At 37.2% G+C, this 23142-nt stretch overlaps 1 protein-coding gene across 1 annotated transcript in view; it reads right to left on the bottom strand.

The window, feature by feature from the left end:
• OVCH1 (ovochymase 1) overlaps nucleotides 1–21544 on the bottom strand; it is a gene marked incomplete at both ends in the record, with an annotated part of 54151 nt that extends 32607 nt beyond the window's left edge. The window contains 12 exon segments of the mRNA XM_084878278.1: nucleotides 2007–2108; nucleotides 2111–2139; nucleotides 10264–10384; nucleotides 11959–12087; nucleotides 12090–12144; nucleotides 13774–13814; nucleotides 14449–14471; nucleotides 18259–18348; nucleotides 18350–18427; nucleotides 19185–19282; nucleotides 19500–19532; nucleotides 21512–21544. Coding sequence (XP_084734404.1) covers nucleotides 2007–2108; nucleotides 2111–2139; nucleotides 10264–10384; nucleotides 11959–12087; nucleotides 12090–12144; nucleotides 13774–13814; nucleotides 14449–14471; nucleotides 18259–18348; nucleotides 18350–18427; nucleotides 19185–19282; nucleotides 19500–19532; nucleotides 21512–21544 — 832 coding nt within the window.
• Nucleotides 21545–23142: the final 1598 nt, after the last annotated feature.

Below are 23142 nucleotides of genomic sequence, written 5' to 3'. Positions count from 1 at the left end.
TCACTCAGGCCGGACCCGCCTTTCTGCCTTCCCACGCTATCCAGAGGCCCAGAGTGGTTGGGGCAGTGCCTGTGTATTCAAATTAACCTTCCATTCTTTGTTGGTTTAATTTTCATACCCACTACTGATTCGCTGGTGAGCGTCGTGAAGGTATGGTCAATTTACATCTTGTTCTTTTATTAGTGTTTTTATGTATTTGTGTGTGTTTGTGTATATATATATATATATATATATATATATATATATATATATTTGTATGCATTCCTATATTTTCTACCTTTTTCAGCTAAGAGAGCCTAGAAATTTACTAAAATAAAACCCTATGCCCAGCCGGCATGACTCAGTGGTTGAGCATTGATCTATGAGCTAGGAGGTCACAGTTTGATTCTTGGTCAGGGCACATTCCTGGGTTGCTGGCTTGATTCCCAGTAGGGGGCATGCAGAAGGCAGATGAACAATGATTCTCTCTCATCATTGATGTTTCTATCTTGCTCTCTCCCTCTTCCTACCTCTCTGAAATTAATAAGGATATATTCAATAAAATAAAATAAAGCCCTCATAGCAACTATTATGCCCAGCACCCAAATGATTTCTCATACTATTTTTCATTAAAATGAATCATAGTTCATTAAGGAATTGACTGATTTTAGGACTGAGCAGGAAATACATAAGTGGATCCTGGAGAATCTTATAGTGTAACAAAATGATGGGAGTATGTAAAAAAGATAAGAGTAATGCTGAAAAAGCTCACGATGGTTAAAGCTAGAACAATTTGAGCAACCAAATAAATATGTAGTCATATAAAATAAATATTCCTGAGTCCATACTGATATAAAGAGATGATTTAATAAATACATGGTGAAGAGACAAATCTCCCATAAATAATTTAAAATATTTTATATAACTACTCTCTGCTCAAGAAGGTGGAGCTTAACATCCAACCCCTTGTGTGTGGACTACCCTTCGTGACTTGCTTCTAAAGAGAAAGTATGGAAAGGCAGAAATGTAACAACTGTGAAGACACTTGGCAAACACTACCTTGGCCAGTGATTAAGGTTAACATCATCAGTGGTAAATTATGCTGATAGCATGTCCTCTTGCTATGATGTGATAAGAATGGCACCTTGCCTCTGTGTACTTCCTTCCCTTTAATTCATAATCAGAGCAAAATTATGAGGAAAAGATTAGATAAAATCAAATTGGGGACATTCTAAGATGAGTGCTCCCCAAAAATGTCAAAATCATCAAAAACAAGAAAAGGCTATGAAACTTACAGCCAAGAGGAGCCTAAGGCTGCAAAACACCTGAATGTATGTGGTACCCTGAAAGGCAGTGGGAACAGCAACTACGAAGCCTGGAAACAGAAACGCTCAGCAAGTTTGAGGAAGGGGCTGGCTCACTGTGAGCAAGGTGGGGAGTGGTCAAGATGGATGAGAGAGACTGGGAGTGGTTCTTGATCTTGACTATACATTGGAATCATCTGGGGAGTATCTAAATGTACAGTGCCCAGAACCTACCCACAAGTGATTATCTTAACAAGTCTGGACTGAAAATGAATTAATTACATATACACATCCACACAGATTAATCTATATAACATGGTATGAGAATAAAGTAAGTCAAAACAATATAAACTATAATTCTTTAAATTAATATCAAAACTAAGAAAGACTAATATACCGGCTTTAAGGATCTATAGCTTTTAAAACCAACTAAAAAAGATTAACACAAAATTTAGCATATTGTTTACTTCTTGGGATCTTGAAAGTAAAAGGATCCTTCCTGAACTGGGTGTTATGGACACATTTCACATCATGGCATAGTTCACAATTTAAAAGCATTATTTGAAAGTTAACCAAAATTTTAGCTCACCAGTAGTCCAGTGATCAAGGTGGCGGATTATCTACTGTGCTCTCCACTGCTGTGAACCATATTTTAAGAGGAATAATACTAAACCAATCCAGGGACTATAAGATGACAAATGAAAATAAATGTAACATTTTTACTAATAAGCAAGCTGTTGCTTGATTGCAAAGATACATAGTCATGGTCACATCCAACTTGATTTTCTATGTCTAAGCTTATAAATCTTAACAGGATAACTTTATATCTGGTACCATTATTTTCCAAATACATAAGCTGGATAGGGAAAGGTGGAGAACATTAATAAACCACAAAGTAAAGTATGACAAATAAGGTCTATTATCTGGTCTTTAGCTCATAACTCACCAACAGTAACATTTTATAGGATATGAGAATATAAAAAGCAATGGAAATTCCTTATGGGAGAATGATTTGCTTATGCTTGAATTTCTGACATTGATCCAATAAACAAAGAGTATTAATTAGAAAATGGCCAAAAACCACTCTTTAAATTTCACTTAGTTATAAAATGCTAGAATTCTGAACCATAAATGGAAGAAACCTAAGATTCATATCTTTGTTCTCAGTCTAATTAGAAATTCATGAGATTCACCCAGAAGTTGAATTATGAATTATGAGTTGTCAGTCGAAGTCACAGTCCCTGTGGTTGCAATGTCATCTCTCAAACTGCCAGTGAGGTCAGCTGTGACCTTTTCCTAACATCTTTAGAAACATGTCTAAACATTTTGAAAGTAGTCAAACATAATTTAACACATAATCCTTTACATCTTTATTTTCCTACATTAATTCATATTATTATTCAGGAAAAAAAGTCTCAGTGGACCATAAATCCTCATTGTCTGCCATGTCTCAGGCTCATCTGAGAGCAAAGCAATCTTAACTGGAATCTCACATGTCAGAATGAACTTTTTTTCTTAAAACTTGGTAGTCTTTATCAACAACCTTAGACCATTTAATAACCCCACTGCCTAAGTGATAAATAAATGTTCAGGACTGTAGGAACTATCCAACTCTTTTATACCCAGTTTCCAAAAACCAAACACAAGAATTATTCTTACTAAATATTTCCTCTTAACCAGAAAAAACTTGCTTTACTCTTTTTCTATTCAGGTCCATCACCCTGAATATAGATGTAAAAATAGGCTGCCTAAAATATCATTAAAATCACTTTTTAAGCACTTCAATTTAAAAAGCAATAAGCCACCTAAAAATATTATAAAACTCAATTTTTAAGCACTTCAATTGAAAAAGCACCCCACATCTATCATTTTTCCTGATATTCATTACACCCCCTCTGAAGCAGATGGGAGCGAAATAACTCTCCCTCTCCAAATGGGAAAACTGGCATTGATATTAAGGGACTCATCACATCTCATATAACAGAAAATGCAGCTTAGGCTTTATGATTTCAAAGGTCAGTACTTTCTCATCTTTTGATTAAATTATTTTCTGCCTCAAAATCTCTAACTCAGTGATGGAAAACAGATTTTAAATCACTTGCCAATCTTGATTTATTGTTAGCGGTTGCTATTAAAAAGGACTCTGAGCCCTGACTGGTTTGGCTCAGTGGATAGAGTGTAGGCCTGTGGACTGAAGGGTCCCAGGTTCGATTCCAGTCAAGGGCATGTACCTTGTTTGTGGGCACATCCCCGGTGGGAGGTGTGCAGGAGGCAGTTGATTGATGTTTATCTCTCATTGATGTTTCTAACTCTCGATCCCTCTCTCTTCCTCTCTGTGAAAGATCAATAAAATATATTTTTTAAAAAGGACTCTGAGGCCCTAGCTGGTTGCTCGATGGTTAGAGAAGACTGAAGGGTCAACGATTTAATTCCAAGGGTAAGTACCTCATTTGTGGGCTTGATTCTGGGCACTGGTTCGGGGCTCCTGTGAATGCCAACCAATTGATGTGTCTCTCTCATAGTGCTGTTTCTCTCTGTCTCTTCCACTCCCTTCGACTCTCTCTAAAAATCAATAGAAAATATATACCCTCTGGGGAGGATTAACAACAACAACAAGGATTCTGAGGTCTAGTCAAGCTAAGTGATATGGGTACCAAAAATAATCATGGATTTATCCATTCAATTATCTATTGAGTGCTCATGATATGCGAGTCACTCTTCTAGCCTCTAAGAAATGCAGTATCTCCCATGGGCATGAAAAAAAAGAGACCACCTGAGTTCTATTATCTGCCATTTCTGAGCCTAGGTACCAGCTGCCAGAATAAAATTAGGCTTGGGAAGATTGTATAAACTCCCCGCTTCTCATTATCTCTTTCTCCCTTACCATTATCTAATTGACTCCGTTTGGCATTTATAAAACCCTGTGCCATTCAATGCTGCTTAACATGCTGGAGAAGTCACCAAGCCTGCAAATTGGCTCCATACCTTATTACAATTCTAAAACACATGCCTTTTCACATTTGAACATTTTAAAATCAGAAAGATCTTACAATTCTGTTAGGCACAGATTGAAAGAGTTTTTCCAGAAAGGAGTTGTATTAGCTTTGCCCAGTCACCTGGGGGAACTCTCAACTGAATACTGCTTAATTTTTCTGCTTGGGATAGTTTGGACTACACTGATGTAGGGGATTTCAGACTGTAGACTTACACAAGTATTAGCTTGTGATTCAAATTATCAGGCAAGATTTTTATTCCTCCCTACATCCAGTGCCAAGGTTGAGGTATGTAACTTTCCATGTGGGTGGGATTATGCCTTGATTAGCCTAGCACTGCAGGCCTTCGGTGTCCCAGCTTTCCATGAGATTTCTCAGACTTAGATGTTTTATTTGCTTTATTGGTGGAACATGAAAAATAACAATGGATTTTATAACCAGTTTGTTTTAAACTTGTTGAAATGTAACAAATTCATGCTAATACTGAATTGTGATATTACTGAAAGTCTTTTTCTCTCTAGGTCACTTCTTTTTTAAAAGGAGTATTTTTTTTAAAAAATTGATTTGAGAGGAAAGAAATGGGATAGAGAGAAACATCAATGATGAGAAAATCATTGATTGTCTGCCTCCTGCATGCCCCCTACTGGGGATCAAGCTCACAACCGGGGCATGCACTCAGACCAGGAATCAAACCATGACCTACTGGCTCATAGGTTGACATTTAACCACTGAGCCATGCTGGTTGGGCTGTAGTTGACTTCTTAGTTTAGTCCCTAAACTCTGTAATATCTTCTTAGCTATTAATCTCAACTGCATCCCCTAAACCTGAATCAATTGAAACCTTATAATTGTAAAAACGGCATTTGGTCTAAATTACTTCAACTTTCCTATAAATTACCTAAAGATTTTTTGTTGCTTTCCCAGAAAAGGAGTTGATTTTTCTTTCCAAATCTAAATCTCCTTTATATATAGTGTTCTTATTAAACTTTCTTCACAAATTGATGTATTTCTCTTGAGTTATCACTCTTACCCTCTCTTCTGCCATAAGGACAGTTAAGTCTACATGTCCAGAAAACAAACAAAAACAAAACTCCATTTCTCTTGGTCCTACTACCCTACTACCAAAAGCCACCGTTCCATCTTTCTCTTCACTGCTTAGCTTTATTCCTCATCTCAAACAATGGCACCTCCATCCTTTCCCTAGATCAAAAAGTTTCAAGTCAATCATAAGTTTCTCTCACTTAAAACCAAAATTTTCTACTTATTAGCAAATCCTGTGGTTCTTCTCACCACTTCTACTGTTACAATCCTGGTCAAAGCCAACATCATCCTTACCTGGATTATTGCAGTAGTTGGTCTCTCAGCTCTTGGTCTTGCCTGTCTGTCTACAGTATATTTTCAGTACAACAGCCAAAGTGATCTTTTAAAACCATATCAGATCATGCTCCTCCTCTGCTCAAAGTCCTCCAATGGCTTCCTATCTTACTCACAGTAAAATCCCTAACCCTTCTTATGTCTATGAGTTTGACCACCACTAATCACAACTATTTCTCCCTCTCTCATTTAGCTCAAGCTCTCTGATCTTTCTGTGCTCTGAATATACCACAAGGTTTCCTGACTCATACAAGCCATTTTTTGACCAGGAATGTCCCTTCCCAAGATGATCACATAATTTCCTCCCTCATTTTATTCAAGTCTTTGTTCAAGTATCATCTTTGAAGCAGTCTTCCCTGATTATCCTCTCTAATACCTATCACTCTCTATACCCTCTTTCTTGCTTTATATAGTACTTATCTCTGTCTACTATGATATATAACATTTCTTGTATTATCCCCACTCTCCATCTTCCAACTTGCCCACAAAGGAATACATTTTTGTCTGTTTCATTCACTGATATATTACCAGCACCTAAATTAGCCTGACACATCTTAAAGCCTAAAAAATTTTTTTTGACTATTTGGTGAAGAAACGATACCAAATCCTCAATAATCACTTAACCCATTATGAATATAGCTTCTGATGGACAATTTCTACTGAATCAGCTCCCAAATAAGAACTGTTATATCCAGCAGCATTTAATCTGAACTTAGACCTTTGCAATATCTGACACTACTACCAATCTTTTTGTCTTAAAAGTCCTTCTTATATATATCTCTTCAATTCTTCATTGCCTACGTACATTGAATCTCAGGTTTTCTGTGTTACAGGATAAATGGGCTGTCATCTGCATGTCTCTTCCCTAATATATACGTGCTTTTTCACTAGCCATTCATGCTCTGCTAAAATAACCACTTATAAACGAAACTCATTATCTCCTCAGACAGTCCATTAAGTCTCAGAAATATCTCAAATTAGAAACTATTTAACATTGAATTGAAATCTGCCTCCTCCTAATATCTACCCTCTGCTCTCCCTAACATATACTCTATAGTTAATCAGAAAAAGTCCAATTCTGCTTCTCGAGTAGCCTTTCACATAAGTCAAAACAGTTCCTTCCTCCTCTCAAGTCTTTGGAACAAAAATATTCCTAGTTCCTTCCATCGTATCTACCAAGACACTGTTTTGAATTTCTTTCCATCTTGGGCATTGTCCTTCAGGTAATTTCCAGCTCACCCATGTCCCTTTCCAAAGATGGCACCTACAGACCTCCTCCCTACATCCCCTGCCCAGAACTCTAAACCAGGACTCTCATTTCTGTTCTGAATGCTATTTTTCTAAAACAGGGGTAGGGAATATCCAGCCCAAGAGCCATTTATAAGACCCAAGAAATTATTTGGTCTGACACTGCCAACACATTAGGAGTAAGTTAATATCAATAGTTTTACTAAACATAGCACACTAATTTTTAAGTTGATTATTTTGGATGGCTGGTGAATTTTGCTATAAGTCCCAAATGACCCTTAGTAGAAAAAAAGGTTTCCCACCTCTGTTCTAAAAGAAGAATAAGCAATAATGGCAAAGGATTTATTGGTATTATATTATTACTAGGTTTGTTCACAGAACTTAGACTCTTAAGCCTTTTAAATAGGCTGCAATAAGCCACTTCATTTTCATCCTGTACTCATAAAAATATTTACATTCATTTTACATTCATTTTATAAATTACAATCTCACCAGCATTTTAGCTTTCCATTGCCTTCAGCATAGAGTCTAAATTTATTCACATTAAATTCAAGGTCCTCTATAAGTAAGGCCTTAGCATCTTTTTATCTTCATTGTCCACTGCTAACCCAGTTCCTGGTTACATTAACATTGACCTCTTCACCTGATAGTCTTCACTTTCCTGACATTGCTTACACACAATTTCCTCTGTCTAGAATGGTTTGTAGAAATCTCTTAGATGTTAGGGCTATAAAAGACTTCATGAACTATAAAATCATAACTATCCTTAATGCCTAGTTTCAATATCACCCCCTTCACTAAAGCATTCTTACCCCAACCCCTCTCAACCATAGTACGCACACCTTACAAAATGCTGCAATGAGAATTTGTCTCTCCATTTTCCATAGTATCAACACACCTGGGATTATAAAGCTTATTTCATCTTTTTTTATAGTATAGTAAATTTTGTCCAGTTCTCTCCTCCTAGCAGATTATAAGCTCTTACCATCTATCTTTGAATACTTTTCAATGTTAAATATGATTTTTAAAAATGGATGTAGAACACTCAAGACGATGAGGTGCTAGCAAACTAATTGCTTGACCTTAAAGATATTGTTAGCCATATAGAAGACGGGGTATTTAGAAAAAATTTCAAAGACGTCGAAGCTTATAGAACATGAACTAGTTTCCATCTTCAAGGCAACACTTAACAAAATATTATCATTATTTCAAAATAAGTGAAACAGATTACCCACTAAATTCCCATAACAATATCACTACCAAATGCTGTTAATGTTAATCATTGGAATATATCAATCCAGGTGAGCTCCCTTCTTACTACCACTTGTATCAGGCATACTGATTAGTAAATATTTGCCAATCAGAAAATTTCAGATGAAATATATAACTTTTATGTTAGTCAGATAAAGAAATTGAGATCCTAGATAAAAATGACAAAACATAGATCCTTAAATGGCCCAGTTTAAGGGGAAAACTCAGGAAACCTTCCTACCTGGGACACATATCAATTATGATCATAGTTGTCCTGTTTCAAATGGGGGTAGTGGATCCTCACTGTTCCTCCAACTGACACTATTCCCTGAGGTCTGCAATATTCCAAAACATAGGAAAAAAGTTGATTTTTTTTACTTCAGCTATGGACAATATTTTAAGACATATGGTAGAGTCATCTTTAAATTATACAATTTATAATGTTTAATTTATATTTATAGGAATTTATATTTTTAGGTTCTGTGACCAAGACATTGTATTTGCAGATTTAATCAGTAAAATTTCTAAGGGTTACATTTTTTTCTTTCTTTTTTTAAAAAATTATAGTCTTATTAATTATCTGACATACTTCTACAATACTTTTCCTCTTATATTATTTCTATTAAGGAATATTTTTTAAACTTTTAAAAATATTTTATTGATTTCAGAGAGGAAGGGGCGAGAGAGAGAGAGAGAGAGAGAGAGAGAGAGGAACATCAATGATGAGAGAGGACCATTGATCAGCTGCTTCCTGCATGTCCCACACTGGGGATTGAGCTCTTAATCCTAGTATGTGCCCTGACCGGGAATCGAACCATGACCCTCTGGTTCATAAATCAATGCTTAACCACTGAGCCCCACATGTGAGTCATTAAGGTATAATTTAACATATAATATTATATTAGTTTGGGGTATACAATAATTCAGTATTTGTATATATTGCAAAACAATCATAATAACTTTAATAAATATCCATCATCACACATATTTACACATTTTTTCCTTATAATAAGTATTTTTAAAATCTACTCTCTGCAACTTTTAAATATGCAATGCAGTATTATTAACTATAGTTACAATGTCTACATTATATCCCCATGACATATTTATAATTGGAAGTTTGTACCTTTTGACCCTCTTCACTCATTTTGCTCACCCTCCTACCCCCACCTCTGGTGACTACCAATCTGTTTTCTGTATCTGTAAGCTTGGTTTTTTATTTTAATTCCACATATAAGTGGGATCATATAGTACTTATATACCTCTTTCTGACTTATTTCATTTAGCATAATGTCTTTAAGATCTATGTTGTCGCAAATGTCAAGATTTCATTCTTTTTATGGTTGAATAGTATTTATAATGTTCTTTTCTTTAAATTCTTCAGATTTTTTAACATTTATGCAATTTTTTCAAGTCATGTATCACACTGAAGTTCTCAAATTTATAGTATTTGGAATTAAGATGGAGTTTTCTCATTTTTAAGTAGGTTGTCCTGGGTTACAATAAAATACCTTTGTTTAAAGACACTAAAGTAAAAGTATACACATTTTAGCAATGACATTGCAAATCTCTATCATTCACTCAGAGCAGTGGTCAGCAAACTCATTAGACAACAGAGCCAAATATCAACAATACAATGATTGAAATTTCTTTTGAGAGCCAAATTTTTTAAACTTAAACTTTTAATGCCACTTCTTCAAAATAGACTCGCCCAGGCCGTGGTATTTTGTGGAAGAGCCACACTCAAGGGGACAAATTGCCCCATGTGGTTGCGAGCTACAGTTTGCCAACCACGGACTCAGAAAGTTCAGATGACAGTGTCACATTTTAATTGTTAGAATCAGAAGAAATAGGCAACCAGGAGATTAGAAAAAAAGATGGTCATAAGGGAGTGTTACTTAAATAAAGTACACGTCACATTCTGATTTTCATTTGACCCTGGAATTAATGGTTATCGCCTGATTTCATTGCTATTTTACAGTGTTGTTATCATTAACCTTTGTTCAGAGTTTGTTAAGCTTTTTAATCTTCACATCCAGGTGATAAAAACTAAACAGAAGTGCCACCAGGAGAGACTTTCCCCCTGCAGTGATGGCAATGAACAGAACACTTACTCTGAAGACCAAAGGAAAGTGAGCTGAGAGCCTCTCTGGTTTGAGGTAGAGCTGGTGCTCAGCTGGCCCAAAGGCAGCAAGCAGTGCTTTCCAAATCGTCCTCCAGGTGGCTGATCTTGGTCTATAAGGAGGGAGGGATGGAAAGAGCTCTATGTTCAGCTGCTCTGGGTCTTGGCCTTTAAAAACTATTGGTTCAAGTGGAGTGGGAACTGGGTGGAGGGAGACAAAGAATGGGACAAGGGGGACATTTGTAATACTCTCAATAGTAAAGTTTTTTTTATATATATATAAAATATATTTTATTGATTTTTGTACAGAGAGGAAGGGAGAGAGATAGAGAGTTAGAAACATAAATGAGAGAGAGAATCATCAATCAGCTGCCTCTTGCACACCCCCTACAGGGGATATGCCCGCAACCAAGGTACATGCCCTTGACCGGAATCGAACCCTGGACCTTTCAGTCCCCAAGCCAACGCTCTATCCATTGAGCCAAACCGGTTTTGGCCTAAAGTTTTTTGTTTTTTTTTTTAAAGGAAAAAATAGTCACATAGAATTCTAATTTTTTTTTTTTTCAGTAGCCACATTAAAAAAAACAACAACACTAAACTGGTGAAATTAATTTTAATAATACATTTTATTGAACACAATGTATCACTTCAATGTGTAATCAATAAAGCAAATTATTAATGAGAAAAAAAATGGTTCTTGAGCTGGTTTGGCTCAATGGATAGAGCGCCAGCCTGCAGACTTAAGAGTTCTAGGTTTGATTCTTATCAAGGGCATGTACCTTAGTTGCAAGCTGGATTTCTGTTTGGTGTGTGTGCAGGAGGCAACCAAATTGAAATGTCTCTCTCTGTGTCTCTCCCCTTCCCTTCTACTCTCTCTGAAAATCAATGGAAAATATCCTTGGGTGAGGATTGAGAGCAACAATAAATTCCTATACTAAATGACTTGTTCTGTAAATTGTGTTTTCTCATGCCTCTATTCTGCAGTGGCTGCCCTTGTGCCATTTTCTTGTGAAGATGTTGCCCCTTTGCATGGAAAAACCATCTGGCCCCTCAGTACTCAGCCCCTATGCTCCTCTTCAGTGATCTGACCACTCACTGGGCTGACCTACAATCCATCTTTTACTGCAACTGTCCATTTACGTCTTTCTCTCCCCAAATACAAAGTTCCTTGAGGACAGGTTAGCATCTCCACACTCATATTTGTTTTCTTAATCTAGATTTTAGTGCCACAGAACAAAGGTAAGCGCAAAGCCTTTGTATTTTCCCACTGTCTCCAGGTAAAATGAACAAGGCTGAATGGGAGAGGAAGGATTTATTTCAGTACTTTTAAGTAATCTAGAGGGGTAAAAAAGTCAAATGGATAAAGAATCTTCTGAATCATTTCTTGTACTTTTAAATCTCAGAAATACAAAAGATATACATTATTTTTTAAAATATACATGAACATAAATTTGAAGTACCAGCTGATATTTAAGTTAAATTGACAGATATCTGTGCTCATGAATTCAGCGACAAAAGTTTATATATAATGAATTACAAATTGAAAACCAGCCATATTTTTGCTTTGGTTTAAAGCTTAGTCCAGATTATATCTGCAATATATCTAAGTACCCTTGAAATAATTAAGCACAATAAATTTTCGAGTTGCAATAAATAAGAAAGGAAAATTTACAGAAACTACACCCACCTGTAATCATGTTCTGAGTGATAAAATCCATCAACTCAGACACCTTGGAGAAAATGCCAACTGGTGTCCTGTAGTTATTTCTTAAAGGAGCTCGACCTCTAACACAACCAGCTCCCCAAGAAGTTATCACAGCAAAATCCAGATTCCATTGTCTCTTCTACAAACAAGTGGACCTCCAGAGTCCCCCTTGTGCAGCAGAGAAAGAGAATATTTGAAAATTCACAAGTTAAAAATATTTTATCAAGTCCACAAATATCAGCACTCGTCTCAGAGAAGTAGAAGCAAATAGATGCCCAATGGTCATTATCTATCAATATTTTTTGTCCATCTTTCTGTGTATTCCCCCCCCCCATTAGTTTCAAGTTACTATAGTTTTGTACAGATGTAATCTACTTCTACCCATTGCCTACAATCCTATAAAGATAACATAATGTCTCTCTCCCTCCTCCTTTTTTTTGGCCACAAATATATACCAAAATCAATGCAAGGAGGAGAATGAGTTTACAGATACATGCCTCTGCAATAGCTTGCCACTTGAAATTGCTGGAAAAGATTAGGTCATATCCCAATATTATAGCACCAGTGAATAGAACCCCCAAGGTTATGCAATGATTGGAGGCTTTGAAAACTGGTACGAATTTTGTCCCAGGAACTATATTTTAAAAACTGTTTGTTCCTTGGAGAACAAGAAACACATGATTTCAGGATCCTATCTTTAATAATCCTTTGGAATAATATGCCGCTTTGAGAACATGTGCCAATTTTGTGTCAGATTAAACCACTTAAAACTTAAAACTCATGTCTTCAACAAATTGGTTTCCTTTTCTTCTGTGTATCTTGTAAAGATTGGTCTCCTTTGTGAAATTGTTACCTTTGGGAGGTCACTCATTCACATCTTTTACCCAACAGTTACTATAACTATGCTTTCCTTGGTCAAACTTTGTGCAAACATTGCATTCTGCTCTAAATGTTTAAAAAATTTAAGGAAAGGAATGAAACATAGTTCACAGATAAACCTAATTAGCTTGCCAAAGTGGTCATCTTGCTTGTTTCAATTAGGTTGGAAATGTTCAAACTACCTCCTCTGCCTGTCGCTCCCTCCCAACCCCCAACTCCCGGTGGTTAAAAAAAGAAGAAAAAAAAATATGTGTGGGGGTATGATTGGGCTTACAACAGGAAAGAATTCTCTCAGCCCAGGTCGAGTAAACTTTTTCAGTAGAAGCCAGGTGGAAAGGTGAAGGAAAAGGGAATTTTGAAGCAGCAACTCCCCAAAATAGCTCATGGGGAAGGCAGTATTCACTATCACCCTTCTGTTATAGAATAAGTCGGCCTGTTTATGCTTTGTACCTGACAGGCATCCTTTTCCCCAAATTGCCTCAGGTCTTCCCTGCCCCTTTAGTCACATTTCCCTCCTAATGACTAAAACCAGCACAAAACATGGTCCTTCCTAGGGGAGGAAGGTTCATACCCTTGAACAGAGTACTATACATTCTGTCATTTATGATAGAAGGTTCAATTCTTGCTGAGACCGGTTTGGCTCAATGGGTAGAGCATCGGCTTGGGGACTGAGGGGTCTTGGGTTCGATTCCGGTCAAGGGCATGTATATTGGTTGCGGGCACATCCCCGGTAGGGGGTGTGCAGGAGGCAGCTGATCGATGATTCTCTCTCATTGATGTTTCTAACTCTCTATCCCTCTCTCTTCCTCTCTGTAAAAAATCAATAAAATATATTAAAAGACAAAACAAAACAACAAAACAAAACAAAAAAAAACAACAAAACATGCAATTCCTGAAAAAAAAAAAAAAAAAAAAAAGAAGAAGGTTCAATTCTTGCAGGACATTTGAATATTCTGATGCTGTGGAGAAAGGACAGATAAGTTAGTCAACAACTGTCCTCACTGAAACAAATAGTAATAAGACTTCAGGTTTAAAAGTATTTCAAGTAGATGTTTAACCAAATTGTAGAAGCTTTTATTTTTTTTAGGAGTTATATTCTTTCCCAAACTCATATATGTTTTAAAGGACCTTACTAAAAAAAAAAAAATTCAGCCTATTTTTAAGGTAACATAAGCGGTTGTGGTTTCTCTGAATATATGCTCAAATGTTTCCCCAAGAGGAAAACATCAGTCAATAAAGCAATATTTGGTAAAGCTCTTTATTTTTTCTTTGAAAGTCATAATATTAAATATAATGAAGCTGAACAATTGTTACTATTTCCTGATTATCCCTTTGCTGTAGTCTTCTCATCTGTTATAGTTACCTTGGGTTTTATCTGACACACTAACCACAATGGCAGCAAGGTTTACGTAGAGCCTCAAGTATAGACTTTTATGCAGTGAAGAGAGCCACAGATCTTCACTGGGTCAGAACTCAGGGGAAAGGAAATTCAGGAAATAATGAATTACTCATGGCCAGAGAAATTCTTCCTTCTCTACTGGGCATGCAAAGGGGCCTGGAAAAAATATTATTTTATTTTTTGATGCCTCTTACTCTCTGAAATCTTGCCCCATCCACTGGTCATTCAAGGAATCCCTTTTTCAAACGTATCATTTCCATGGGGAAGACAGGTAGACTGGACAGCAATTCCTGAAAAACAACAACAAAAAATCATAATGTTCACAGAGAATTGATGCTGAGTATATTTGGAAAATGATACTGGCTGATTTAATTTCTTCTACAATTTACTCCTAAATGCTATATTGACATATATTTTCAATGTTTTCCTCTCTTGTAAAAAATATTTTATATAAAAATTTAGAAAAATGCAGGAAAAGTAAAACAAGAAAAAACATAACCCATTATTCCACATACCACAATGACCCCCCCGCCCCACCAGCCCAAAGCTACTAACATTTTAAGGTGTACCCTTGTTCATAGAGAATAGTCTTTTTCTCTCTCAATAGTAAATTGAGTACTACTGTATGGCAAGCATTCTTCTAGGCCTCAGTGAATAAGCTGAAAAAAAAGTTCCTGCCTTGGCAGAATGTGTGTGTGTGTGTGTGTGTGTGTGTGTGTGTGTGTGTGTATGAGTTTGGAGTAGGGGACAGCAGGATAAAGAAGATAAGTCTGGGGATTAAAAAGGATGGCATGGGAGGCATAATTTAAAATATGGCAGTCATGACAAATCTCATTGAGCCTGTGACATTTGAACAGTCTTAAGAAGCTGGGGGACAGCCCCATGCAGTTAGCTTGGTGAAAAGCATTTGAAGAAGAAGAAACAGAATGGAACATCCCCTGTAGTGGAATAATGTCATATTGTTTGAGGAACAGTGGGGAGGCCAAGATGCCTGGAGCAGATTAAACAAAAGAATGTTCAGTTAAAAACAAAAAAGAGGTTAGATGTTGGGCTAGGAGGAGGGAGGTGTCAGATAATAAGGATATTGATTTCCATCTGAGTATAATGGAGAACCACTGAAGTGTTTTGAATAGAGAGGCATAACCTGACTTACATTTCAAAAAGTATTTTTCTGGCTGCTGGGTTAATAATAAACATTAGTGGTGCAAAAGAGGAAGCTGATAATTTAAGAGTTGATTGAAAATAACCTAAGCAAGAGAGAGTGTAGACTGAAACAGGATGTATGAGTGGAAAAGGTAAGGCAGAAGAAATAGGATTTTCCTGATGGATTAGATGTAGAGAACAAGAGAAAGAAGAACGAGTACAAAGTTTTTAGCTTAAAAACCTGGCAGGGTAGATCTGTCATTAATTGGGATGAAAGGCAGATTTAGAATGTAGGGGATAATTAGGATTTTTATTTAAACATATTAAGTTTGAGATGCCTATTAATCATTCAGGCAGATGACCACTAGGTAGTTGACTATATGACCCCTATTAATCTAAGCAGCATGTCTATAATAAAAGGAACATGTACTAGGTAGATACCATTGCAGTACTCTTCGAGTAGATGGTGTTTAAAGCCTAGATCATTGGGCCTTGATCCTGGGTGAGATCACCATGGGAAAAGTGTGTAAAGGGGTAGGAGAAAAACCAAGGAACTCTTGGAATTCAAGTGAAGAAAATGTTTCCAGGAGAGTGTGCACAACTCTGTCAAAGCTCCTATCAAGTAAGCTAAAGACTGAAATTTACCTTTGAATTTAGCAATATGAAGGTTATTGGTGACTGTGACAAGACAAATTTGATAGAGTGGTGTGGTTGAAAGTCTCATTGACTTGGATGTCTAAGAGACATCTCAAACCTAATACATGCAATTATGGGAATTGAGGAAAGGAAATTGAAATACCTAACATAATTGAATCTTTATAGAGCGTTTCTACAATGAGGAGCAGAAAAAATCAATAATTTTTTAATATACAGATCTAGTTTGAGTTATTCTCTCTCAGTATTTTTATGATCTTGTACTATGGTCTTCTGACTTTTATTCCTGCTGTTGAAAAATTAGCTGTCAGTCTAATTGTCATTCCTTTTTGGTAATACAGTATAGGTTTTCTTCTTGATGTTTTTGAGATCCACTCTATGTTTTAAGCATGTTATAGTTTCAACATAACATATCCTATAATAAAAGGCTAATATACAAATCGACTGAACGGTGGAATGACGAACACCATGGGCCAGATGCTCAATGCAGGAGCTGCCCCCTGGTGGTCAGTGCACTCCCGCAGGGACACGCCCACTCAGCCAGAAGCCAAGATCAGGGCTGCCTGGAGCAGCTGTGGTGGCAGAAGCCTCTCTTGCCTCCACTGCAGCACTAAGAATGTCCAATTGAATGAGGTCTCCCTGATGGCAAGAAGGTGCAGGCTGGGCTGAGGGACCCTCTGAGTGCACGAATTTCATGCACTGGGCCTCTAGTCTATATATAATTTTTAATATCATATTTTGGAATTATTAAATTCTTAAATCTGAAGATTTGTGCCTTATCAGTAATGTTTATTCCTTAGCCACCTTTTTCTTAAATTATTGCTTTTTGTCCCATTACCTATATATTTTTTTCTAAAGCTCAAACTAGATGTTTACTAAATGCTTTTACGATATCTACTCTGTCTCTTTCTTTGTCACTTTTGAATAATTATTTCATTTTTAGTTTCCTGTACCTGTTCTAATCTGCTAACTAATTCAGCTACTGATTCCAATTCCACTTATGTTTTTATACCTTAGTGTTTTATTGGGTCTTTTAAAAATCTTCCTCCTAAGTTAATAGTTTCCTGTTCTTTAGTCATTTTTGATAGGCTTTTATATACATAAATTTAAGTAAAAATTATTTTATATTATGTACCTTATTTTAACATCCATAATCATAGAAATATTAGTTATTATTTCTGACTCTCACTTTGGTGGCAACTTTCTCTGCATGCTTTTGATTTAATTGTGTGTTCACATTCACTAAAACTTTATAGGAGGATAGTAAAGCTGAGATTTAAGGTTATCCTCTTCAGAAAAGATTGACATTTGCTTCTTCCAGAAGCCCTGATTACTCACCTGTAAGAACTTTAGAGTCTTGGCTTGCAGTTTTGGACCACAGGTAATGTAAATTTCATCATGACCCTGAATGAGGGCTTGCTCAAGATTACAGATTGTTTGAGAACCCTCCATCCAGAGCCAAGGTTCAAACAAGTAAGCTTCCTTATTATCTCACTTTGTGTGTTGTATTTCCCTCTCTTTTTTCCTACTTCCAAAGCATTACCTTTCGGGAAGTTCCAGGTACACAAAGGCTCCAATCAGCTTTCCCATCTCTGACCCCTATTCTAATGCAGGTTTCTTATGTAGTTAATTAAAGCTCTAGGTTCTAAAAAATCAAGTAGATGCTTCAAGTATAGTCGCTTATTTCAGTGTCTGGATAACTACTCTAGATCTGTGCTCTTCCGTTGTTTTTAGCCACTGAACACTTTCCTTTTTTGCATTAAAAAACCCCACATTTTTAATACTTTATTCAGATTGTTTAACCTGGGCTGAGAGTGTGTCAGATATCTATTTCACAATAATGACAGAAAGGAAATGATTTTGATAAAAGGTTCAAATGCCCCAACCTTAGTGTTTTATTGGCTCTTTTAAAAATCTTCCTCCTAAGATGTAGAGAACAAAATCTTCCTCTATGGCTAGAGCTGAATAAAGGTAGATGGTCAACAGTATAGCCCAGCTAAGACACTGAAGTACTTAAAAAATGCTACTTAAGTTAAGCATAGAATGAGTGGCTAGGACTTATGCCCTTTACAGTGCTTTCTGTACATTAAACAAAATATTAAAAAAGTAGCAATTCTAATATTACTAGATATATAAATAGAAATTAAACTTAACTAGTACAAAACAGTTTTCTGCATTACATTTTTTTATATTCTAACTCTCTTTACTTATCAAACTTGACTTTGTGTTTTAGATGCTGCAGTGCAATATCATAATTCATATATCCAAGTTTGTTGCAGTCAGGATAGATAATAATTTGAGACAGGAATATTCTGTTCTTGCTTATCCTTCTGAAAGAAGTTATACTCTCCAGCAATCATAACCACTCTTAATTTGCTGCCTAAAAACAAAGAAAAATATTTCAATAAGCAGTTGTTTCCCCTAGGAAAAACTCTTGGTTTCATGCAATTAAATAAAAAGTGATTAATGTACCTGTAAGTAATACAAAGTCTTAAAAGAAAATATACCTTTATTAGTGATTACTAATTGTCATAAGACCTTATAAATTATAGGGATCAATAAAGAATCATGGTTTTTGGTAATAATGTTTACATTCTGTGAAGGTCTTTCCCCTACCTCAACTGTCTTTCTGTGTAAAATATTTAAGTGTGGCATCTTTTCTTCTTTTGTACATAAACCAGTCTACACATGCACTTCCATTTTTTTTTTTTAACAAAGTATAAAAGTTGTTCCTAGAACTACAATTTCCCCCTCTTATTAGTACTCACTTTTAATCTAGCCAAGTATCTGTTATTGCCCTCCTAATGACTAAAACTCAGATTATTAAAATTTTGGAGCATCCACTTAATATTTGATATCAATACTTTATTAGAATAGGTAATTATTTTTTCCCACCACTAACTCCACAAATTATAGATGATGTCTGGGGTCTCTGGGATTTCTGGTTATAAGGCAGGAAGCATGGGAAATCTTGGGACAGACACAGTTTCTCAGGATCAGGAAGGCCAATAGGTGGGTAGATTAAGAAAGGAATTGAAATTTAACCTCAAAAGGTATTTAGATCATCAAATCTCTCAGTTCTATCTATCATCATTAATCAAAGTTAAACAAATGATGAAAATTCTTAACTTACTCTTCAAGGCTAGCCAGGCAGTGTGCTGCTATAACTATTGGGTCATCTTGAATCAAGCTTCCTTCACAGAAATGGTGCTCATCTACTTTCAAGGAGACCTGCCCAAGACAAAAGTTGTGGATACATCTAACATACATCTCCCCATGGGTGTGGACTCCAGAAATATTTGAAATCAACTCATTTAATATGGCATAGAAGTCTAGTAGGATCAAGACAAAAATTACTTGTTAATCTGGAGTGATGATATTTGAAAGAAAAAAAAAGAAATAGGTTGCCATTTTCTCATTAAGAAATCAATGCTGTTGTTATACTGACCTGCCATGGATGTCCACCAGCTGTTGGATTTCTCTAACTAGTAACTCCAGAGAACAACTCAGATTCCAAGGCAGTTTCCATACTTTTTAGATCAGCTGCTTGAATCCCACACTTTAGTCCTGTGTGGGAGAGCATATGTGTTTTATGGGCTCACTGTATCAATATTTCACGTTCAGATTTTCCTAGCTTGGCACCGATGTTCTGATATCATTCAGCTGCATGCTGTCCCTGTTCTTTTCTCAAAATATTCCTGAGACAACCCCCCACTTAGGTTATGCTGACAAGAACTTGCCTTAGGTCTCCCCTGCCCCTTTGCAGCCTGAACTGCCTTAACAAGAAAACACCTGGGGCAGGATGCACCAGCTCTTCCTATGGCAACTGTTTCTGGGGGAGGGTGAGCAGTACATAATTTAGGTTCTATAATGATACTGGAGAACAACATATGTCTCCCCAGAAGACAGATATTTGGCTACTAGAGGCCCAGTGTCCGAAATTTGTGCATGGGTAGGGTCCCTAGCCCTGGCCGGTGATCAGGGCTAATTCGGGCCTTCCAGCTGCCAGCTGGGGCAATACTTCCTTCTGTGCTGCCCCCTGGTGGTCAGTGCACATCATAGCGAGTGGTGGCACTCCAAAGGGGACAATTTGAATATTAGCCTTTTATTATATAGGATAAGTTACTTTGACTTGGCTCTTTTTCTTTGGAGGAGGCTGCTTAGCATGAGCAAGGTTAGCAGATGTGCCTACAAACTTGAACTCCAGAATCCAATAATTTCAAGAGAAAATTCTGGGCCCAGGCACTTCTTTGGGAACATCTAGGCCTGCACTGTCCCCCTCCCCTTCACCTCTTCCAGCCTGAGGAGTGTGCAGACTCCTGCCCCAGCATCTGCACCCTGGGTGCCCAGGGAAGGCTCACCTGGATTTGAGGGCAGGCCCACAGTGAGAAACAGCACCCCCCAAACATGGCCAATGATGGCATGGCGCCCATGCGGTGACTTGTCTGTCTTCCTCTGTTCCTGTGTCTCAGGCTGAGAAAACCAAGGGAAGAAGCTGGTCTGCACCCCGACAGGTCCTTGTGCTTCTGGAGGTGCCTGTCTGCCTACAGAGCTCTTAACTCCCGCCCACAGGATGATGGGCAGCACCTGCCAGGCTGCCAGACCTCCCAGAATGACCTGCTCTGGTTATCCCGATGCTGCAGCCCTCTGGCGGTCTTGGGTTTCATAGGCCCAGCCATTGGCCCTATGAAGATAGGTGCTAAGTGTCCGCAAGGCTGATGGGACTCTCAAATGTATGCACAAGTCCCTAAGGGATAGGTGGGTGATCAAGGTGATCAGTGATCTAGAAGGCTCAACACAGGTGAATTCTGTCCTACGCCGGGCAAGGAAGTTGGTCACCCATACAAGACACAGGAGAGCCCACTTCTGAGAGAAGAAAGACCCAGGAAGGCCTAATGAGTTCTTTATGGTACTGCTCCAACTTTTAAGTAGCTTGTTAAAGGCTTTGACATTAAAGTTTTCAAATAGAGTAGATATGAAAGATCAGATTTATGTCATTACATTTCTGGATGGCAGTCAGATCAGCTTCAGTGGGATGGACCAGAACTATATGACCCATCATTTAAGGTTATTAAAATAAATTCATGGCTAAGACTATCATGTCAGCACTTTCCCCATAAATATTATTTTGTAACAATTTAGCTTGAGATTGGGAGAAGAATAGAGCCAGAATTTGTAATGGACTTACAATTTATCAAAAAAAAATTAGGGCAAGGCTAAGTGGACATTCTATATAAATCAACTAACTTGGCTCAGCTGTCTCAATTCTGTGTAAAGGAGAAATAAAAGTTCCTTGAGGTGGTAAGTGGGCTGTAGACCAGGTTAGCAGATATGCCTACAAACAACAGAAAAACAGAAGATAGGGGATGCAAGTATAGGACTAGATAGGTGACAATCAGTGGGGACAATGACCTCTGTGACTGCAGAAGTTGAATGGGCAGCTTTTGGTGAAGATCTTACAGACTTGGAGCACACTTGTCCACCTTGTCTCATGACCCCGAAAATTGTTCCTGTGATTTTTGTGTCCTAAGTCTTATTACATTGAACTATCTAGAGTTGCCCTGTCCAATATGGTGAACACCAGCTATATGAGGTTTTTTAACGTGAAATGAACTAAAATTAATTTTAAAAATTTAGCTAAATTTCAAGGGCTTAGTCATCTATGGCCTGTAGCTACCATGTTGGATAGTGTAGATATAGAACATTGCCTTCCTTCCTGATGGTTCTATTGGACTGCACTATTTTTGAGAATAGCAACATTTTATTTCAAGTGTCACTTTAAATAAAGATGCCTTGGATGACAGTTTCGCCTGGGTTTCCAGCTTGGGTGTCTGGGGGACACAGGGATGGGGCTTGATTAGGCAAGCAGCTTTTTTGTAAAAAGAAGGCACTGCACCTCCAGACTTGAGCACTGGCCAGGAGATCTCCAGATAAGGTGGCAGCCTGACCAATGGCCCTCTTCATCTTCATCCCTGAGGTTTGCTTTCACTGTGGTTTTCTCACAAAGATTACCATAACCATCCCTGGCCCCAATGGCACAATAAAAGCTCAGACTTTTCAAATGGACCCAACTCCTCTTGTTCTTCTTAGCAAAAGGGAGTCATATTAAAACTACTACAATATGGGAGAAGAAAAAAAAATGAACATGTGCTGTGCCAATCCACAAAGTAGAAGTTCATGGTTAAGGTTTTCAGGAGGCCTGCAGACCTGCCCCCCACACTCTGCTGCATACAGTGCATATAGCTTTGCAGGATCTTCAGTGGTTTGTTTCTAACCAGAAATTTTCATGGGGTTCTACGCTATCTCATTTCCTGCTACAGCACAGCTCCATTTCCCCCCAAAGTTCTAAACTCACAGCCTCAAGTGAGATCTTGTTCTTCTTTAAAAAGGGTTGGTCTCTTATAGGCCTAACAAAATAATGGTTTTCCATAAAATAGGAAAATATCTGTTCAGTATAAGTTGCATAATATTCAATAGGTAGGTTGTTAGACTTAGGTTTAAATGTGTAAGATGATGGTTTAAGTGTAAGTTAAGATTATGGAGATGTTCAAGTGCTCAAATGAAAGTATTCCCTTACTTAAAAAATAAACATTAGAAAATGAAGGACATCAGGGAAGGGAAGAGTGGACTACCCTAATTTAGACTTGTGATGTCTGGTAAATTTGCCTTTAATTTGAACATATCTTCATCAGGTAGACTAATGATTTGCTGTTAGAAGACTTCCAAGTTTCTTGATGAAAGCCCCAATTTTAAGGAGTGTTGTAAAATTAGGAGCATTAGCTGACTAACCCATGAGCAATGAGCAACCTATGGACAAATAATATTTTATGTAAAAAATAAAATTTCCCACCACAGCTAAATCACTGATCTAAACTCTAGAACCATCCAAAGTCCCACAAGGTTTAAGATTCAGCACTAAGGGGATTATTGATGACCTTAAAAACAGCAATTTCATTTGAATATTAGTTGCAGAGACAGATACTTCTATGATGCAGAATTTGAACGATGAAGTAGAAAAAATGGGTGAAAAAATTCATTCAAATAGTTTGGCTGTGAATGAAAGAAATATATGTTGTAGCAGCAAGTGATGA

The sequence above is a fragment of the Pipistrellus hanaki genome (genome assembly GCF_964339955.1).
Source record: "Pipistrellus hanaki genome assembly, chromosome: 3".
Taxonomy (NCBI): domain Eukaryota; kingdom Metazoa; phylum Chordata; class Mammalia; order Chiroptera; family Vespertilionidae; genus Pipistrellus; species Pipistrellus hanaki.
This window is presented reverse-complemented; position numbering and strand designations above follow the sequence as displayed.